Raw genomic sequence first — 15,376 nt, forward strand, 5'->3', positions numbered from 1 at the left:
TCAAAATGTGTGTGATTTTAAAAAATGCATGATAATAACTTGTTATTGTGTATTTGCAATATATCAAATTAATAGTAATTTAATTATGAAAAAAAGACATGAGTTTATGCAACTTTAATTACGTTTTAATTCAGTTTTTTTCACTAAACGTCGTGATCATATTAAATGTATCGACATAATAGTCATTAAGTCATCCCTCAAAATAAAGACTTCAAGATTAACACAATTTTGAAAATAGATTTTATTTTTATTATTAGACCAGTGGAGCGTAATTTACTACTCATTAATTTAATTAATATTCACGTAATAAGTGTCTGCTCCTTCTGACCTTGACAGGAGTGCGTGAATGGCAGTTACACTGCCCTCTGGCGGATATTGCGGGTTTTACACCAAGCAAGAGTTGCTGGATAAAAGCATCTCAAGTCATGATAGGAGGTATTGATACTGTAATTAAATTCAAAGTTCGGTTTCAAATGCTGCCCCTGATCATTTTACTGACTTGAAAATTGAAATGAAACCCATGAGGTTTTAATTTGTGCTCTTTTAGATGTTGAATGCTTGGCTGTCCTCCAGCTGCTGTAGAGAAACGGCTGGCGCAAGTTTCACAAAGCGTGCTTGCACAACTTCTCTCTCTGCCTCTTTGTTTCTTTTTTTTTTTTTGTATTTTTTTTGACGGTATTATGAAAGCGTATGACAGGAAGTGGAGAGAACATTCCCGAGTTGTTTTTAATCTGTCGCAATTTAATACCTTTGTGCTGAGTCGATCATTTTAACGGATCATCAAATAATGTGAGACATTTTCATCATGTTCAAGCTAACATTTTAATCTCTGATGAATTTACTATATCATCTGTATACACATTATGTGAATTAAATACCGCTGATCCCACTGAGCGGCGAACAAAACTGCAAATATGAAAAGAGTATACAAAAAGTATTAGTAGTGTTTTTTTGCATAGTATCTGTTAAGATAAACTCTTGAAGAGTAGTTGTCACAAGATAAATTGTACTACTGTACACTTATTACATTTCAAAGGGGCTTATTCAAGCGAAATTTGAAAGGCCCAGTGTTTCCTACAATACCGTGACAACCCCAGAGGGAATCATCATGATCAGTTTGTGTGTGGGGAGGAGAATTATCCACATCTGACATTTTTGGGGAAGTCCACAACGTGCATGAGCGTAAGAATAAATAAAGAACCGCTCCCCTTCGACAAGTCGCAACAGTAAATGTGGATGACAGAATTGGACGCAGGCCTGAGCGAGGACTTCATGGTTAGTGATATACAGAATTTTTCCATGATGTTTATTATTAGTTTTATACGTCAGGGAAGGGTATAAAAGAAGTAACAGTGATTACTTTAAAAAATAATAATAATAAATGTTAATCTTCCTTGAACCGGAAACGACCCATTTTCTGCTTCCCTCTTCCACGCGCTTTATCGGACCAACCAGATGTGGGCAGAAGATGAAGACCGTAGCTCTTAATTGATTAACACTTTTATTTAAAGGATTATTTCAAAGCCTCTCCCATTCCGTAATAATTTAATACCAGTTTAGAACCTGAGCAAGTCCTGGCTTGTTGTCGGAGACCATCGGCAGTTTTCGCCACACGCATGTAAAGAAACGAGCCACACAGTGAGTTCTTCTCATGTTAGCAAATCGTTGCGAACATTTGTGTGTTTCAAAGTGAAAATATTAGGTGAAATATCACGCGAATTTGCCCCTTTTTTTGTAGTTTGCGTCCGTGTTGTGCGGATTTGGTGCAGCGTCGCTAGTGATGCAGTCAAGTGCTCCCGTTAAAAAGCATTCCCGTCGTAATTCGACTCGTTTTAATCCTTGCGATGTAATTTAGCATCATTTACGATTTGAGTGACGAGTTATATTCTTGGCAAGGTGTTTAAAGTCTTGTTTTATTCAAACGAATACAACGCAAAGGGGTTTAAGTCGATGAATCAAGTCGATTTACGTCGTGTCCTGGCTGGAACAGGAAGTGAATCGCAAGCATTTCTAAAGATAGTTGTGGCGTTTACTGAAACATTGAACGCACCATTAATGCCATCCTTCCTACGAAAGCGATTCATGTGAATTAAACTCTTTATTAACTATTTATGTTGTATTTATTAATAGAGAGTTGTGCTCATAGACTGGCAGATGTTAGACCACACTGACTGATTACAGAACAGAAACCATCTCATTATTTTCTGCATTACTATGTTTTGTTCAATGATTGTGCTTTATATTTATGTAAATTATACATTCCATATGACAGGGTTGTTGTTGCCCACCTGGTGCGATGGTTCCAGCTATTCTGAAGCTCTACTTCTTCGGGACCGCTGTGACCATCTTTGCCTTCATCTTCAGCCTGGCCGACTCGGTTGGAGGCCTGATGTACGTCCAGGACCGCCGCTGGATGCTGGAGATGGAGAGAAGTTCTGCTCCAAAGCATCATGGAGGTTCCTCTGTGACCTTGAACGTGGATTGATGAGACGGGAGGCAAAATGTTTGCTGGATGCACTTTGTGGAACTTTGGCAGCTTTAAAAACAAAATGTGACATAACAGCACTACTGAAAATTGCCCAGCCAAAGAGAAAATTGTACTGTGCAGCAAGTGATAAAGTGACTGCAAACAGCATGGGGGAGTGATTTTTTGATTAATATTTTTTGTTGTGTTATAATAAAATAATAATGCTAATAAAAAGGCTGTCCAACCTGCCAATTGTTTATTTGTGTGTGCATCTTTAAAATTTATGTCGGAGATGACAAATAATGTCATATTAAAATACATGAACGGTAAATATGTGAACTCTAAATAAAAGCCAACAAAGGCCAAGCAAAAAAGGTGATTTCATTCTCAACCTCATGTTGGTTTTTCAATCTAGCGATAAGTTTGTCTCCTTTGGGAAATAAACAATGTTTCAATTGAAACTTAACCTGGCATTGTATATAAAAACTGTTTGAATAAACATGTCACAAAAGAGAGTTTAAAGAGCTGGATCATCAGCCAATGGCAGCTGTATTCCATCTCTAACGTTTACTTTGTCTCTTTTTGGAGCATAAACATTGCATCATCGCAGAAACTTCTTGAAAAATATATTTAAACTATAAAAGTCAGGGGTGGGCAAAATGCTGTGCTCTGGAGGCGCTTGGAAGAATTTCAGAAATGAAAAAGAAATGTAACTGTTTTTATAAAATGGGGAAACAACTATTTTTTAAATGGAAATCAAATTCAGTTTCAATTATTTAATAATAATTAACGGTTTCACGAAATGTCACGTCAAGTACATAACCAAAAATATTATTTTATTACGATTAATTCCTAAATTAGAAAAAAAATATGACAAATGTATACGTTTATCGTCTGCATTAATGCAACAAATATGAATTTGCCCAATACGCCTCACACTTCCCATCTCTAAACAGCACCCTCGTGTGGACACTCATGCCTATTACAACCATCAATTAAAGCTTGCAAAGAGGTCCGCAAAAGCTACAACTTGCTTAAAATTGTCCAGTGCGTTCATTGTTCACGATTACTACTCAGTTTAAAAGGTAAAATGTTTCCTCTGGTGGAGCCCACATGTGTGTTTTGTAAGGTCACACGGGGCCTTTCTCGGCAAAATGGCCCCCGGCGTAAATGCGATGTGAGGAGAATGCGGGTTTGAGCACCTGCACCGCAGAGGACGCAGCACTTTTCATATTAATGAGCCGTCCCCTCCCCACTCCCACACACCTGCCACTGCGTCCTCACCCCCCGCCACTCGGAGCACTCGCATGCTGCCCGCGGACACCTCCACTGGGGCTTCCGAGCGGTCCGGTCCGGTCATGATCTGGAGGCGAGTCGTGGCTCTCTGCGTTCTGCTCCAATTCGGGGCCGAGGCGCGCACTCGCCCGCGGAGGGGCGCCGCTACCTCCGCGGGCGCCTCGAGGGTTTCCAGAGGTCCTGCCTTCGAGTCGTGCCAGGTCATCTTGACCCCCGCCGAGCATCGAGTTCTGGACGACAACACACACGAGGTGAGGTGTTACTTTCACACGTTCTTTTTCGCGAATGAGGCCAAAGTCCACGGTTGTTGTACCATCTTAAATCAGGGGTTTTCAAACAAAGGGTCATGGTCTATTTTGTGGTCCTGTGATTGTTTACACTGGGTCGAGTTAAATTGGGTAAATTCACCTAGTTGCAAAGTTCTCAAATGGTTGTATGCTTGTAATAAATGATGCCCCCCCCCACCTCCTACTCCTATTACTTTATATGAATAGTATAATAAAAAAAAGTAAATTTAATTTAGTAGTTAAATTAAAAAAGTGAAACTCAGAATTTACATGTTTGTAAAAAAAAAAAAAAATCAATAACAATCATTACAATTCAATCTTATTTAGTGATCAAAAACTGTAAACATTTCTTGTTTTTAATGAAAACAACAATTTCTTAACAATAAAAAAAAAACAATTAGCAAAAAAGAATTAGGACATGCAAAACAAAAGATTGCAGCAGCTAATTCAGAGTGGTTTTGCTTTCAGACAGGTTTTAATGGTGACGACGGCTCCTACGTGATTCTGACGTGGGTCGGCGACGACACTGGGGTGAGTGCGGATACAAAACAACAGAAAATCAAAACTGCATAATTACATGAACAAATCTAAAATAAGATCAGCTCCATCTTTCTAGGTCATCCTGGTGTTGTCCACCATCAGTGCTCCCATAAACACATTTCTTGAAGGCGGCTCTTCGCGGCTTTACCGAAGGTGCGGCGCGACTCGCAAATAATAAAACCAATATGCTATGCTAATTAGCAACATTGTTGTCCGATCCCTTTTTCCTTTCCAGCACGGATTACGGCAAGTCCTTCCACGACATCTCACACAGCATCAACCACACTTTCATCAAAGAGGAGTTTGGCGTCAGCGTGGGACCGGGAAGCTCTGTGAGTTGGAAGTGTTGTGATTCGATGGAAATTGTGTTCCTCCAAAGAACATTGTACAATATTTGTTGTTCTCAGATTAAAACATTAGGATGTAATTTTTTGGGATATCTTGGCTTGATTGGTGAGGAGAAATCACATGGTTAGTCATGATTAAAGTAAATATATTAGTTGTATGGGAAAAAAAAAAAATCAATTTAATAAAAAATGTCGGTACCGTCATAAAGCAAGAGCCCCTATAATTTTTTATTTTTTTATAATTGACCGCGACCCACGCAAATAAATCCGCGGCCCACTTTTGGGTCAGGACCCACCAGTTGAGAATCACTGCTTTAGCGTACTTCACCCTTGTGTTGGTCATGCCTGAAGACCAATTTCTGTTCAGACACCCCAAAATGGTTCCCAGCCTGCCATATTTTATTAAAAAAAAAAATAATAAAATTGACAATGTGATATTGCGTTGGAGTAACTTTGCAATTTTGTTGGTCATCTTTTAACCGCTATTTGAGCAATCAAAAATGGTTCCCAAATCTGTTGAAACAGGTGATATTAACCGCTGACACACCTGTGGTGGATCATCCGGGCGGCATCATTTTCACCTCAACCGACGCCGGTGCCACCTTTCGCTTCGTCCAGCTGCCCTTCCACCTGGCTCAGCCCATCACCTACCACTTCCTCAACCCCGACCTGCTGGTGGCGCTTAGCATCGACGTGAGTCACTCCCAGCATGTTTGATCGACTTTTTAAAAAAAAAAAAAAAAAGTGCAGACAATGCCATTGCAAGCGCACGTCACGCCTTTCGGGAGAAGCGGGTAAACACGGCCAAGTGTGTTCCTGTTCCTGATTTGCAGGGCGCTCTGTGGCTCTCGCTGGACTTTGGCGCCGCGTGGACAAAAGCGCATGATGGAGTGCATTCTTTCTCATGGTGAGGATTAACAGGAAGTGACACATAAAACGGCAGCCTCAAAGAATTATTGTAAAATAAATAACTAAATAAATTTAAAAAAAAAGACATCATATTTAGACTTGATTCATATCGAATGCTGTTAAAGTTTTTCGACTTTCTTTAGGGGAGCTGGCGTCAATTTATTCTTCAGTTGCAGCAAAGCAGACACAAGTAAGAGTAAAATCATTTATCCGATCGAACCGCATATTTAAAATTCTTTTCCCATTTATGAATCGAAGAAATGGAGACTTTTACCTCCGTTGTCGTAGTGGATGCAGAAGAGAGGGGCGATCTTCAGCTGAAGAGAACCAAAGACCTCGGCAAGACCTTCGCCATCATCCACGAGGATGTCTTCAGTTTTGGCTACATTGGAACTTTTCTCTTCTTCTCCGTCATGGAAGACACGGTGAAACATCTTCAAAGAACACGCCGCTGTCTGTAATTGCTTTCAAGTGACATTGGTGTTATTTCCCCGCCCAGCGATCTCCGAGGGTCATGTATTTTTCATCCGACCAAGGGGACACCTTCAGTCGAGCATTACTCCCATCGGCCTCAACGGAGCAGGTGAGAATTTCATAAAATATTTTTTTATATAAATTATTTATTTTATTATTCTATTATTATTATTTAATTGTATTTATTTTATTTATTTATTTACATATTTACTTATTTAATCTATTTTTTAATTGTATTTATTTTATTTTGTTATTTTATTATTATTTTATTTTATTTTATTTATTCTATTTATATTCCCTATTCACTGTTCCTGTGTTTGGATTAGAATTGATTTTAGATTTTGGCAACATTTACTGCCATATTTTTTTCACTCGGCTGAGTTAATGGCGGATTTAAAAAATAAATATCACTCTCTCGCTCATTTAAATTAGATGGGCCAAGAATGAAATCGGTCATCAAAATCAGACGTTCCCATGCCTCCAATCGCGGTTTCTGTGTGTTTGCAGTTTTACTCCATCTTGGACGGAGACGAGGACATGCTCTTTATGCATGTGGACAACCGGGGAGGTAATAACAAAGATGAAAATAGCTCACATCTTGGCACAAAGTCACTCGTTGTAATGGAAATACTCAACAGCAAAGACTGAACTGGTTTCACGGGTTTTGGCTGCTGCTGACAAATCATTCCATCATACTCGCTGTGTTTGCGCACACCTTGCCAGCTGGACGCTTTTCTTTCCTTTCACACTTTTGTCGACAAACCTTTGTACCCCTTTTTGATATGTATGTCTCTAAATAGCCACAATTGCATAATTAAAAAATAAAATCCTGGTATTAAGTTGATAGGACTCCAGATGTATAAGGGAGATATCGGGGGCTTTATCTTTTGTCGACTGCAGTGGGCGGGAAATTTAGGTTGTGCTGCAAAAGGCTGACAAGCGTATCCGGAGATCAGGGTGTATCACAAGAACACACACAAACAAACTCCCAATGTGTTTATCGCCTATTTCAGATGACCTTGTCCTTCATGGCTGCATCCTGCACATGACACATATAGGATTTGACGTTTACTTATTATTAGAAGTTTCCACCGACAGCCGTAGTAGCTTAACTCATTCACTACCATTGACGGATAAAGACGTCAAAGATCCATTTTTTTTTTTTTTTTTAACTCGGCTGGTAGTGAATGAATTAAGGATTTCCGAACTGTGGCGCATTATAGAGGATGGATTTATGATTTTACCGCGAGTTATTGTTATGAAAAGTAAGGCATAGATCACCTAGTTGGAAACAGGGGTGCTGTATGCCCCCCTTTCCAAATGGCAAGGTACTCTTACAGCAATCATTCCTAAACCGTAATGTGTACAAGCACTAAGGGTCTTGATCAAGGGTGCGCAAACTTTTTGATTGGCGGGCCACAATGGGTTCTAAAATCTGACAGAGGGCCCGGACCAGGAGCAGATGGATGGAGTGTTGTGGTAACCTCAACTCATCTGAGAAAAAAAAATAATTTAATTTTAAATGAAAGTGAACCAAAGCATTACAACAATATATATGTCTTTGAAAAAAATTAAGAAAATTAAACATTAATAAGGTTTATTCATTTAAATTTTTTCAAGTTCGGCGGGCCGGATTAAAACGTTTAGCGGGCCGCATGTGGCCCCCGGGCCGTAGGTTGCCCACACCTGGTCTAGATTTATGAATCAATAATGAATCATCATTAAGTCATACGACACACAGCCTACAATATCAGATTGTCAAAGGGAGGGTGTGGTTAATTTTTAGATTGTCAGCAGACTGTTTTCCAATGAAAAAGTCTGACAACTTCAGTGTCAACTCCCGTAGACACCTACTTTGGTACCATGTACACCTCCGATGACCGCGGCATCCTTTTCTCCAAATCGCTGGAGCGCCACTTATTCGACGGGCACCGCAAGAGCGATTTCCGGAACATCACATCACTCCGCGGCGTGTACCTCACCAACAAACTGGACAAAGGTAAGCTCGTCTGTTCCTGTGTCGACGGTAAAAGAGATGATTTGCTTTCATTTGCTGTTTCAGATGGACGAATCAGATCTGTGATTTCGTTTAATCGGGGAGGGACGTGGCATCAGCTTTCCAAACCTCAGAATGTGGAATGTGGAGAGGGAGTAAAGAATGTGTGTTAAATCAAATCTTTTTCGGATATATATTTGTCCAACCTATCAGTGTTTTGGCAGTGCAACCTTCATATTCACGGAGAACACAGTCGCATCAATCACATCGTCCCGATGCTTCTCATGTCTGATCCCACTGCGGTTGGGCTCGTCATCGCACATGGTAACAATCACTTGTTTTATCTGCGCAGAATTATTTGGCGTCTAACTTCCGCTTGCTTTAGGCTCAGTGGGTGATTGCCTGTCGTCATGGCAGTATCCAGACGTGTTTGTGTCCTCTGACGGGGGTTACAACTGGAGGGCCACGCTGAGGGGTCCCCACCACTACAGCATACTGGACTCTGGCGGACTCATTGTAGCCGTAGAGGCGCGGCGTGAAGGGCAAGTCAAGACGATCAAGTACGGAAACAACTAACGGGTCTTCTAGTTGGTGCTCTTGAGTTTTGTTGAGACTTCCCTCTCCGGTTGGTCCTCAGGTTCTCAACAGACGAAGGCCAGTGCTGGAAGTCGTACAACTTTACGGAGCAGCCCTTCTTCTTCGCCGGCTTGTCTTCCGAACCGGGCTCCAAGGCCATGAGCGTCAGCGTATGGGGCTTCCGTCCTGAGGATGACAACCAACCCATGTGGGTGGCGGTCACCATCGACTTCCAGAGCCTCATCACAAGAGAGTGTAAGTTCCTGTTGGAGATATAAAGTTAATCCTGATCCTCCCTGATTTGAGACGACATCCGGTTTCATTCCTTCAGGTAATGACCATGATTATGAGCAGTGGTTGGCGCATTCAACAGAGGGAGGTCATTTGGAGAGGGTTGGCTGCGTCCTGGGTGTCAAGGAGACATACCGGCGACGGAAGAAACAAGCCGTGTGTCGAAACGGTCGCGGGTATGTCACGGTAAAGAAGGAAAGTCCTTGTCTGTGCACCAGGGAAGATTTTTTGTGGTGAGAACAGCAGATTTAAAACATATGGATCAAATTAGCAGTCATTCTAAACGAACGACCTCTTGAAACAGCGACTATGGCTACCAGCACCACGTGAACACATCGGAGTGTGTGCGACAGCCTGACATGCACAACAAAACCTTGGAGATGTGCCTGAATGGAGAAGAGGACGAGCTCCTGACAGCGGGTTATCGCAAGGTCCCGAGTGACCGCTGTGAAGGTGGATTTTCTTCTCAGTTGGTGGTCCAGACTATCATCAGACCTTGCGGTGTCAAACCTAGTCCTGATTCACCTGGAGCTCACTCCACACCACCAGTCACACACTTCGACACACCTGTGAGTAAGCTTTGACATTAAACTTTATCGAATCCTTTTAGAGATTTTTTTTTTCGTGTGTGTTCCCAGCGAGAGAGGATGGTGCTGATACTGGTGTGCGCTGGCGCAGGTATCGTCGTCCTGGCTGCTGTCGTTTCTGCTCTGGTTGCCATCAGGAGAGGGGTTTATCAATATCGGTGAGCCAAGAAAGTGCACATCGGGAAAACTTCAGAGGCTTTTCGGAGCTTTTCGGCTCACTGTCGTTTCAAACTGTCCTGCTCAAGAGCACCAGATTATCGCTTCTCCAGTCTCCAGATTCAAGATGACCACAACGGAGCCACAGGGGATGTTGAAAGTGGCAACAGCAGCAATGGAACGGCCTGTCCACAGGACTCGGATAATGTAATCACTACGCACTTCAGCTAATGAGTATTTTTTGTTCTAATTTTAAAATATTTTTTAATGACAATGATATCTTTTTTTTTCAGCAAGGTCTTCTGCAGTGAAACACTAGAGCGGCTTTGAAGAGCTGTGACTAAATGAAATGTTATTTATTGAAATTCATTTGCTTGAATTGTTTTGCTCCAGCCTTGTATATATTTTTTTATTTGAAAATTAAAAGACATACACGTTGCTATTACTCGTTTTATATTGCTTTTGATATAAATGACTGCTGAATTATAATTCACAACGTAAAGTACATGTAATGAAAAACGGGCGGTTTCTTGCTTTTTGTTTGCAAGCTTGGCATGTTATTTCGGAGTGAACCATGCGGGGGCGCTACAGTGTAGTGAGCTCTTGATTGAGCGAAGAAGAGCAATTCCGGAAGTAAGAAAGGATCGTCTCCGAGAAGACGTACCACCCCTGGCGCTTACAAAAATAAATAAATAAATAAATAAATGAAATAAAAAAACAGTAACGCACATTCTATCTTACCACCTTTGTGGTAACAACACATTCAGCTGGTTTGTGTTTTGAATTTGTCCATGAATAAACATGAGGAATATTTCCTCGCCCCCCTCCTCCCCGTCTCTCGTTTTTGTGAAGTGTGAGCGCTCTGTCTCGACGACAGCAGCTCAGGCGTCACTTCTGGACTCGATACTCGAAACATCTGCCTGTCACGGCAGTTTTGCGTCGAACAGGTAAGTCAACCAGAGCACAAATCAAATTATCTGTTAAATCCATTTTTTTAAAAGATGCAAATATTGTCATCAGCTTTAATCGTGCTTTTATCTGACGCCGGTCTGAGCTGTGCAAAGATCGTAACGAGGTAGCGTAATTTCTGTTCGAAGTTACCAACGTTATCTCATTTTTATAAAAACATTTGTTTATAGTACTGTATTAAAATGTATCAAAACATGCTGGTTGTGTGGTTTAGTTGAAATTCGTAGCGTTCAAGTTGCACCCGGAGAGGAATGCAAACTTTTTGTGTGGCAGCGAGCCAACAGCAAGTGCTCTTTTGAAGAAGAACTAGTTGCTGGTTTGGAGAAATATTTCTACAATGAATGTTTTAAAATGAGTTTTATCCCTTGTTAAACGTTTCAGGGTGGCTGAAGTTGAATATGGTGCGAGCTGGAGGTAAAAGCCCAATTGTATTTACAAACAATAACATCTGGGATTTCTGATGTTCCAGAAAGGGACACTGGAAATGAAGTCATCCTCAAATGTGGTTCTTTCCTCAGGTGTTTTGAAGACGGCAGCGGCTATTTCCGCACTGATCCTCACCATCTATCTGGTGTTCCAACTGATGGAGATAAAGGTGGACTTGCGGTTGGGGAGCATGATCGGTGAGGGATGACGAGCAGAGGATGGGGATGCAAAATGCCAAAATCACGACAACTGTCTTTTTTTCCCCTCCTTGTTTGTTTTTAGGCAGCCCGGTTAACGTTAAAGAAGGTCGTGAGTATATTTTGTGTGGTTAAAATGTCTGCTATTTAACCCCTCAAAATAATCCATGGAGAAATCTGTGTTCACCCAGCAGCCAAACCAGTTCGGCACAAATGTGGCCTTTCCAAGGCATGTCCCAGCGGTCAGTTTGCCTTCAAGATGGCGAGTGGCGCGGCCAGCGTGGTTGGGCCCAAAATGTGTTTAGAGGACAAAATGTAGGCGACTTTCTGACTTTCCTTTGCTTGTAAACGCAATAAAGCCCCAAGAGGGTGGGGGTGTGTCATCTTCTACACACACACACACGATTGATTTTTTTTTTCCCAGGCTCATGAGCGCCGTGAAAAATAACGTGGGACGAGGAATCAACATTGCCCTCGTTAATGGTAATGCCACTCCTTCGTGCATTTTTAATTTCCTCAATTTGTTTTGGAGACCACAGTAAATAACTACTCTCAAAATGCCATTTTCTCACCAGACCTTTTTGGGGTGGGGGGGGGTTCTCTACATGATATGTATCGTTGTCGTTACACAGGAAGAACAGGAGAGCTGAACAAAACTGAATTCTTCGACATGTGGGCAGGAAGTGAGCATCATATTACTTTAGCGATCAAGATAAAATAAAACTCACCGCGTGACATTGTTATGTTATCACTGCATTCCATCCTAGACGTGGCCCCCCTCATCCAGTTCCTGAAGGGAATCGAGGACGGGACGATGGTCATGATGGCCTCCTTCGACGATCCCTCCTCCAAGTAGGGACCCCGACTGTTTTCTTTCTTCCCCATGAATTCCCGCCTTTAACTGATTTTTTTTTTTTCTCCGCCCCAGGCTCAATGACGAAGCACGGAAGCTGATTGCGGACCTGGGAAGCTCTGCCATCAACAATTTGGGATTCCGGGATAACTGGATTTTTGTCGGAGGGAAAGGGATCAAGACCAAGAGTCCATTTGAGCAGGTAGTGTGCGCCTTTTTTTCTGAAGCATGTCTTTGATGTGACAAAGATGGCTAAATTAGGAAGTTTAGTTGGATTGTAGTTGCTAAAAAAGAAACTGGAGTACCAGATGAATTGTTTATATTCAGGTAAATTATTGACAGTAATAATTGTACAATTAACTCTATTATGGAAACAAAGCAACAAGTGGCATTGTGCGTTTCTTTTTTTTAGCCAATCAAAACCCTTTTTTTTTTTTTTTTTTTTAACAATACAAATAAATATGCAGTACATGATTTTGTGCGGTAATTCTTTAAAAAAAATCTCGAAGGATTTGCTTCCTTAAAAATGAATATTTCTTTACTTTTAGCCAGGCAAAAAAAAAAAAAATCTGGAAGAAATTCATACAATTTCATTCTTAAAAGTATCCAACTGCAAATCCACTTTTTGACATAGACCAAAAAATGCATTGTCGAGCAATAATGTTGGTTTCCCGTCATTTGTTGCAGCACATCAAAAACAGCGGCGACACCAACAAGTTTGAGGGATGGCCAGAGGTCCTGGAGATGGAAGGCTGCGTACCTCGGAGGGAGGACTGACCCCACCCCATTTCCCGTTGTTCACTCCTCATCCTGCCAGATTGTTTACCGCCGACAGGAAAACACGCCGGTGGCGCTTATGATAAAAAGGGATTTATCTGCTGGAATACCGTCACACCTTAATCTGAAAACAAAGTTGTATTATTGTTTTTATTATTTTTATTATTATTGCACTGTCTGCTTTGCCTGCTAACCCGCCTTGATTGTGAATCAAAATGTACCAAGTCCACTGTAAACTATGTAAATATATTTTATTTAGAAGGGTCCAAATTGATTTTAGTGCATTATGTAAAAATAAAAAGTTTGTTACAGCTGGATTGTTTCCTTAATGATAAAAATGGAAATCTTGGGAGTACACTGATACACTTACGACACATCATAAGTAATTATTTCCTATTTCCTCGTGTACCCTTAGTTGTAAATGTTGCACTTACCAAATTCAGTTTTATTTTTATGTCCAAATTTTAAATTAAAGCATTTCACATTGGTTTATTCACGTTTGTTTTTGTTAATCCAATTTTTAGTCGGTTAGGAAATTGTCATGTAATACCTCGAAATGCCGCTGGATGGCAGCAAAGCAACATGATTGGATACAGTAGAAGAAAGCACTACCTTTCCGGTTTGACCGAAAGGAGCTGCCAAAGTAGGATTTATCTCTTCGCTTTGGTCATTATGTTCCCAAAATAGTAAAAAATAAATAAAAAAGGGTTCTGATAAGACATCAAGGTCGTAAGGCATGCAAGCACATGATCACAACTTGCTTTTCGACCTTGTAAAGCTGCTTGGAAAAAAAACACCTCAAGTGAGTTCTAGGACTTTTATTTGGCTCTTTTTTCTTGTTGATGTCCATCTGAAAAATTCAGTTTTGTGATTGTTTTTTTCCCCTTTAAATGAAGATCGTGACTTATTTTCTCTTTTTAACAGGAGTGTTTGCCTAAAGACTCGCAAAAAGAGCAAGCTAATTTTCTGTAAAAGTCACATTTTTAACTAGACAAAATTTTCACTTACAATTATGAAAATATTTCATTTTATTTAAAAAAAAAAAGACTTCTAATAAATCTGACTTGTCTCCGGCTTTTTCTTCCCCAAGAAAATAATTTTTCCTCTCCAGGGCCCTAATGTGCTTACATACTTTTGTTTCTGTTAAATGTACCTTTTCAACTTAATTACAGCCAATTCACTTTATGTTTTGCTTCCCAAAACACACCTGCCATCCATTTTCTCCCTTGGCAAACATAAACATTGGTGGTTACTACATTTAAATACCACGTAGCCGCTCCCCTAATCTGCCCTTCATCTGATGGCGGGCCCCCAAACCGAGGCCCACCCTGTTTACCTTCACAGAGTAACATTTTCTTTCCAGCGGGGTTACTTAAAACCCCCTTTTGACAGCCCCTCCTTAATAGGCTCCATACCCTTGCCTTCCATCCCAAACTCCCAATCCTGTAATTGCCACCCCCAACACACACACACACACACACACACACACACACACCCCGACACAGGCAGCTGTGTTTACACAGCGTGGGATCGGTGGGAAGAGCCGGCTGACCTCAGCAGACAGCCCAAAACTCAGCCCGATCGATATCTGATCATGTGGATCGCTTCACACAGACATATAAGCATGTATTCATAAATATAAACATTACACATATACAGCCAGACGCAAATCGCACACACACACACACACACACACACAGTGAGTTCAAATCTGAAGCAATTCACCATATTCCGTCTGCGCTTGAGCTAGGGCTTTGTCCCTAAAAGCGTAATTTGGGGCTGATTTTAATCCGACGAGCACATGGATCGACCACCAAAGTGGTCTCCATTCATTATGCAACAGTCTAGACGAACAGCCGAGCACAACGCAGTCGTCGAGTGGAAATGTCACCAACGATCAGTCTGAGAGGCTTATGAAGAATGTTCACGTGGGGGCACAAATGAACGACTTGTTTTGACCCATTTTAATGGTAGCATTGTGTTGGGTTAACAGACACTAAAAGGTTATAAATAAATAACTCATGTACTACCATTGACGGCCAAAGACGTCAAAGATCCATTTTTTTTTTTACAAGGCTCGTAGTTAATGTAAGGTTGTACTTTTTTGGGGATATTCGTTACAGTGTTCGAAGCCAAAAGCACTCGTTGCTATGATCTACAAACATAAAACTCTTTAAGTACACGTGATCAGACTGCAACATAACTGTAATAATTTCCAAAAGGAGAAA

General features: G+C 41.1%; 2 protein-coding genes and 1 long non-coding RNA gene across 7 annotated transcripts; all 3 read left to right on the top strand.

Moving 5' to 3' along the window:
- Positions 1-1,189: 1,189 nt before the first annotated feature.
- Positions 1,190-2,719, top strand: LOC148341383 (uncharacterized). 2 transcript variants are annotated; one of them, XR_015842162.1, is made up of 2 exons: positions 1,190-1,275; positions 2,273-2,719. It is a non-coding gene; the product is annotated as an uncharacterized LOC148341383 (long non-coding RNA). The 2 variants fall into 2 exon arrangements; XR_015842163.1 differs by lacking the exon at positions 1,190-1,275 and adding an exon at positions 1,292-1,638.
- A 1,022-nt stretch (positions 2,720-3,741) lies between these two features.
- Positions 3,742-10,735, top strand: LOC148341384 (sortilin). Its single transcript, XM_088288355.1, has 20 exons — positions 3,742-4,014; positions 4,519-4,581; positions 4,667-4,743; positions 4,826-4,922; positions 5,463-5,630; positions 5,771-5,844; positions 5,990-6,036; positions 6,135-6,271; positions 6,346-6,429; positions 6,828-6,888; positions 8,167-8,319; positions 8,383-8,480; positions 8,541-8,640; positions 8,702-8,876; positions 8,954-9,147; positions 9,224-9,416; positions 9,488-9,752; positions 9,822-9,928; positions 10,016-10,133; positions 10,220-10,735. The coding sequence occupies exons 1-20, from the start codon at positions 3,775-3,777 to the stop codon at positions 10,235-10,237; spliced, it is 2,469 nt and encodes an 822-aa protein (XP_088144481.1). The 5' UTR covers positions 3,742-3,774; the 3' UTR covers positions 10,238-10,735.
- Positions 10,736-10,743: 8 nt separating this feature from the next.
- fam3c (FAM3 metabolism regulating signaling molecule C) lies at positions 10,744-13,463 on the top strand. 4 transcript variants are annotated; one of them, XM_088288356.1, is made up of 10 exons: positions 10,744-10,873; positions 11,277-11,309; positions 11,414-11,518; positions 11,604-11,630; positions 11,710-11,833; positions 11,943-12,001; positions 12,151-12,201; positions 12,286-12,370; positions 12,447-12,573; positions 13,059-13,463. In XM_088288356.1, the coding sequence occupies exons 2-10, from the start codon at positions 11,294-11,296 to the stop codon at positions 13,146-13,148; spliced, it is 684 nt and encodes a 227-aa protein (XP_088144482.1). In that variant the 5' UTR covers positions 10,744-10,873; positions 11,277-11,293; the 3' UTR covers positions 13,149-13,463. The 4 variants fall into 4 exon arrangements, with proteins under 4 accessions (XP_088144482.1, XP_088144484.1, XP_088144485.1 ...); XM_088288358.1 differs by having other exon boundaries at positions 11,713-11,833; XM_088288359.1 differs by having other exon boundaries at positions 11,604-11,627; positions 11,713-11,833.
- Positions 13,464-15,376: the final 1,913 nt, after the last annotated feature.

This window comes from Idiotropiscis lumnitzeri, chromosome 2 (assembly GCF_059441095.1).
Source record: "Idiotropiscis lumnitzeri isolate Australia: NSW breed Sydney's pygmy pipehorse chromosome 2, RoL_Ilum_1.0, whole genome shotgun sequence".
NCBI lineage: Eukaryota > Metazoa > Chordata > Actinopteri > Syngnathiformes > Syngnathidae > Idiotropiscis > Idiotropiscis lumnitzeri.

What these genes read in the sequence shown, in the direction of transcription:
- LOC148341384 (XM_088288355.1), top strand. Translation starts at nt 3,775, where the DNA reads ATGCTGCCCGCGGACACCTCCACTGGGGCTTCCGAGCGGTCCGGTCCG. An exon ending in TGGGCTCGTCATCGCACATG is followed by an intron (nt 8,641 to 8,701) that starts GTAACAATCACT and finishes CGCTTGCTTTAG; the next exon opens with GCTCAGTGGGTGATTGCCTG. An exon ending in GGGCAAGTCAAGACGATCAA is followed by an intron (nt 8,877 to 8,953) that starts GTACGGAAACAA and finishes GTTGGTCCTCAG; the next exon opens with GTTCTCAACAGACGAAGGCC.
- fam3c (XM_088288356.1), top strand. An exon ending in ATGTGTTTAGAGGACAAAAT is followed by an intron (nt 11,834 to 11,942) that starts GTAGGCGACTTT and finishes TTTTTTTCCCAG; the next exon opens with GCTCATGAGCGCCGTGAAAA. An exon ending in TTCGACGATCCCTCCTCCAA is followed by an intron (nt 12,371 to 12,446) that starts GTAGGGACCCCG and finishes TCTCCGCCCCAG; the next exon opens with GCTCAATGACGAAGCACGGA.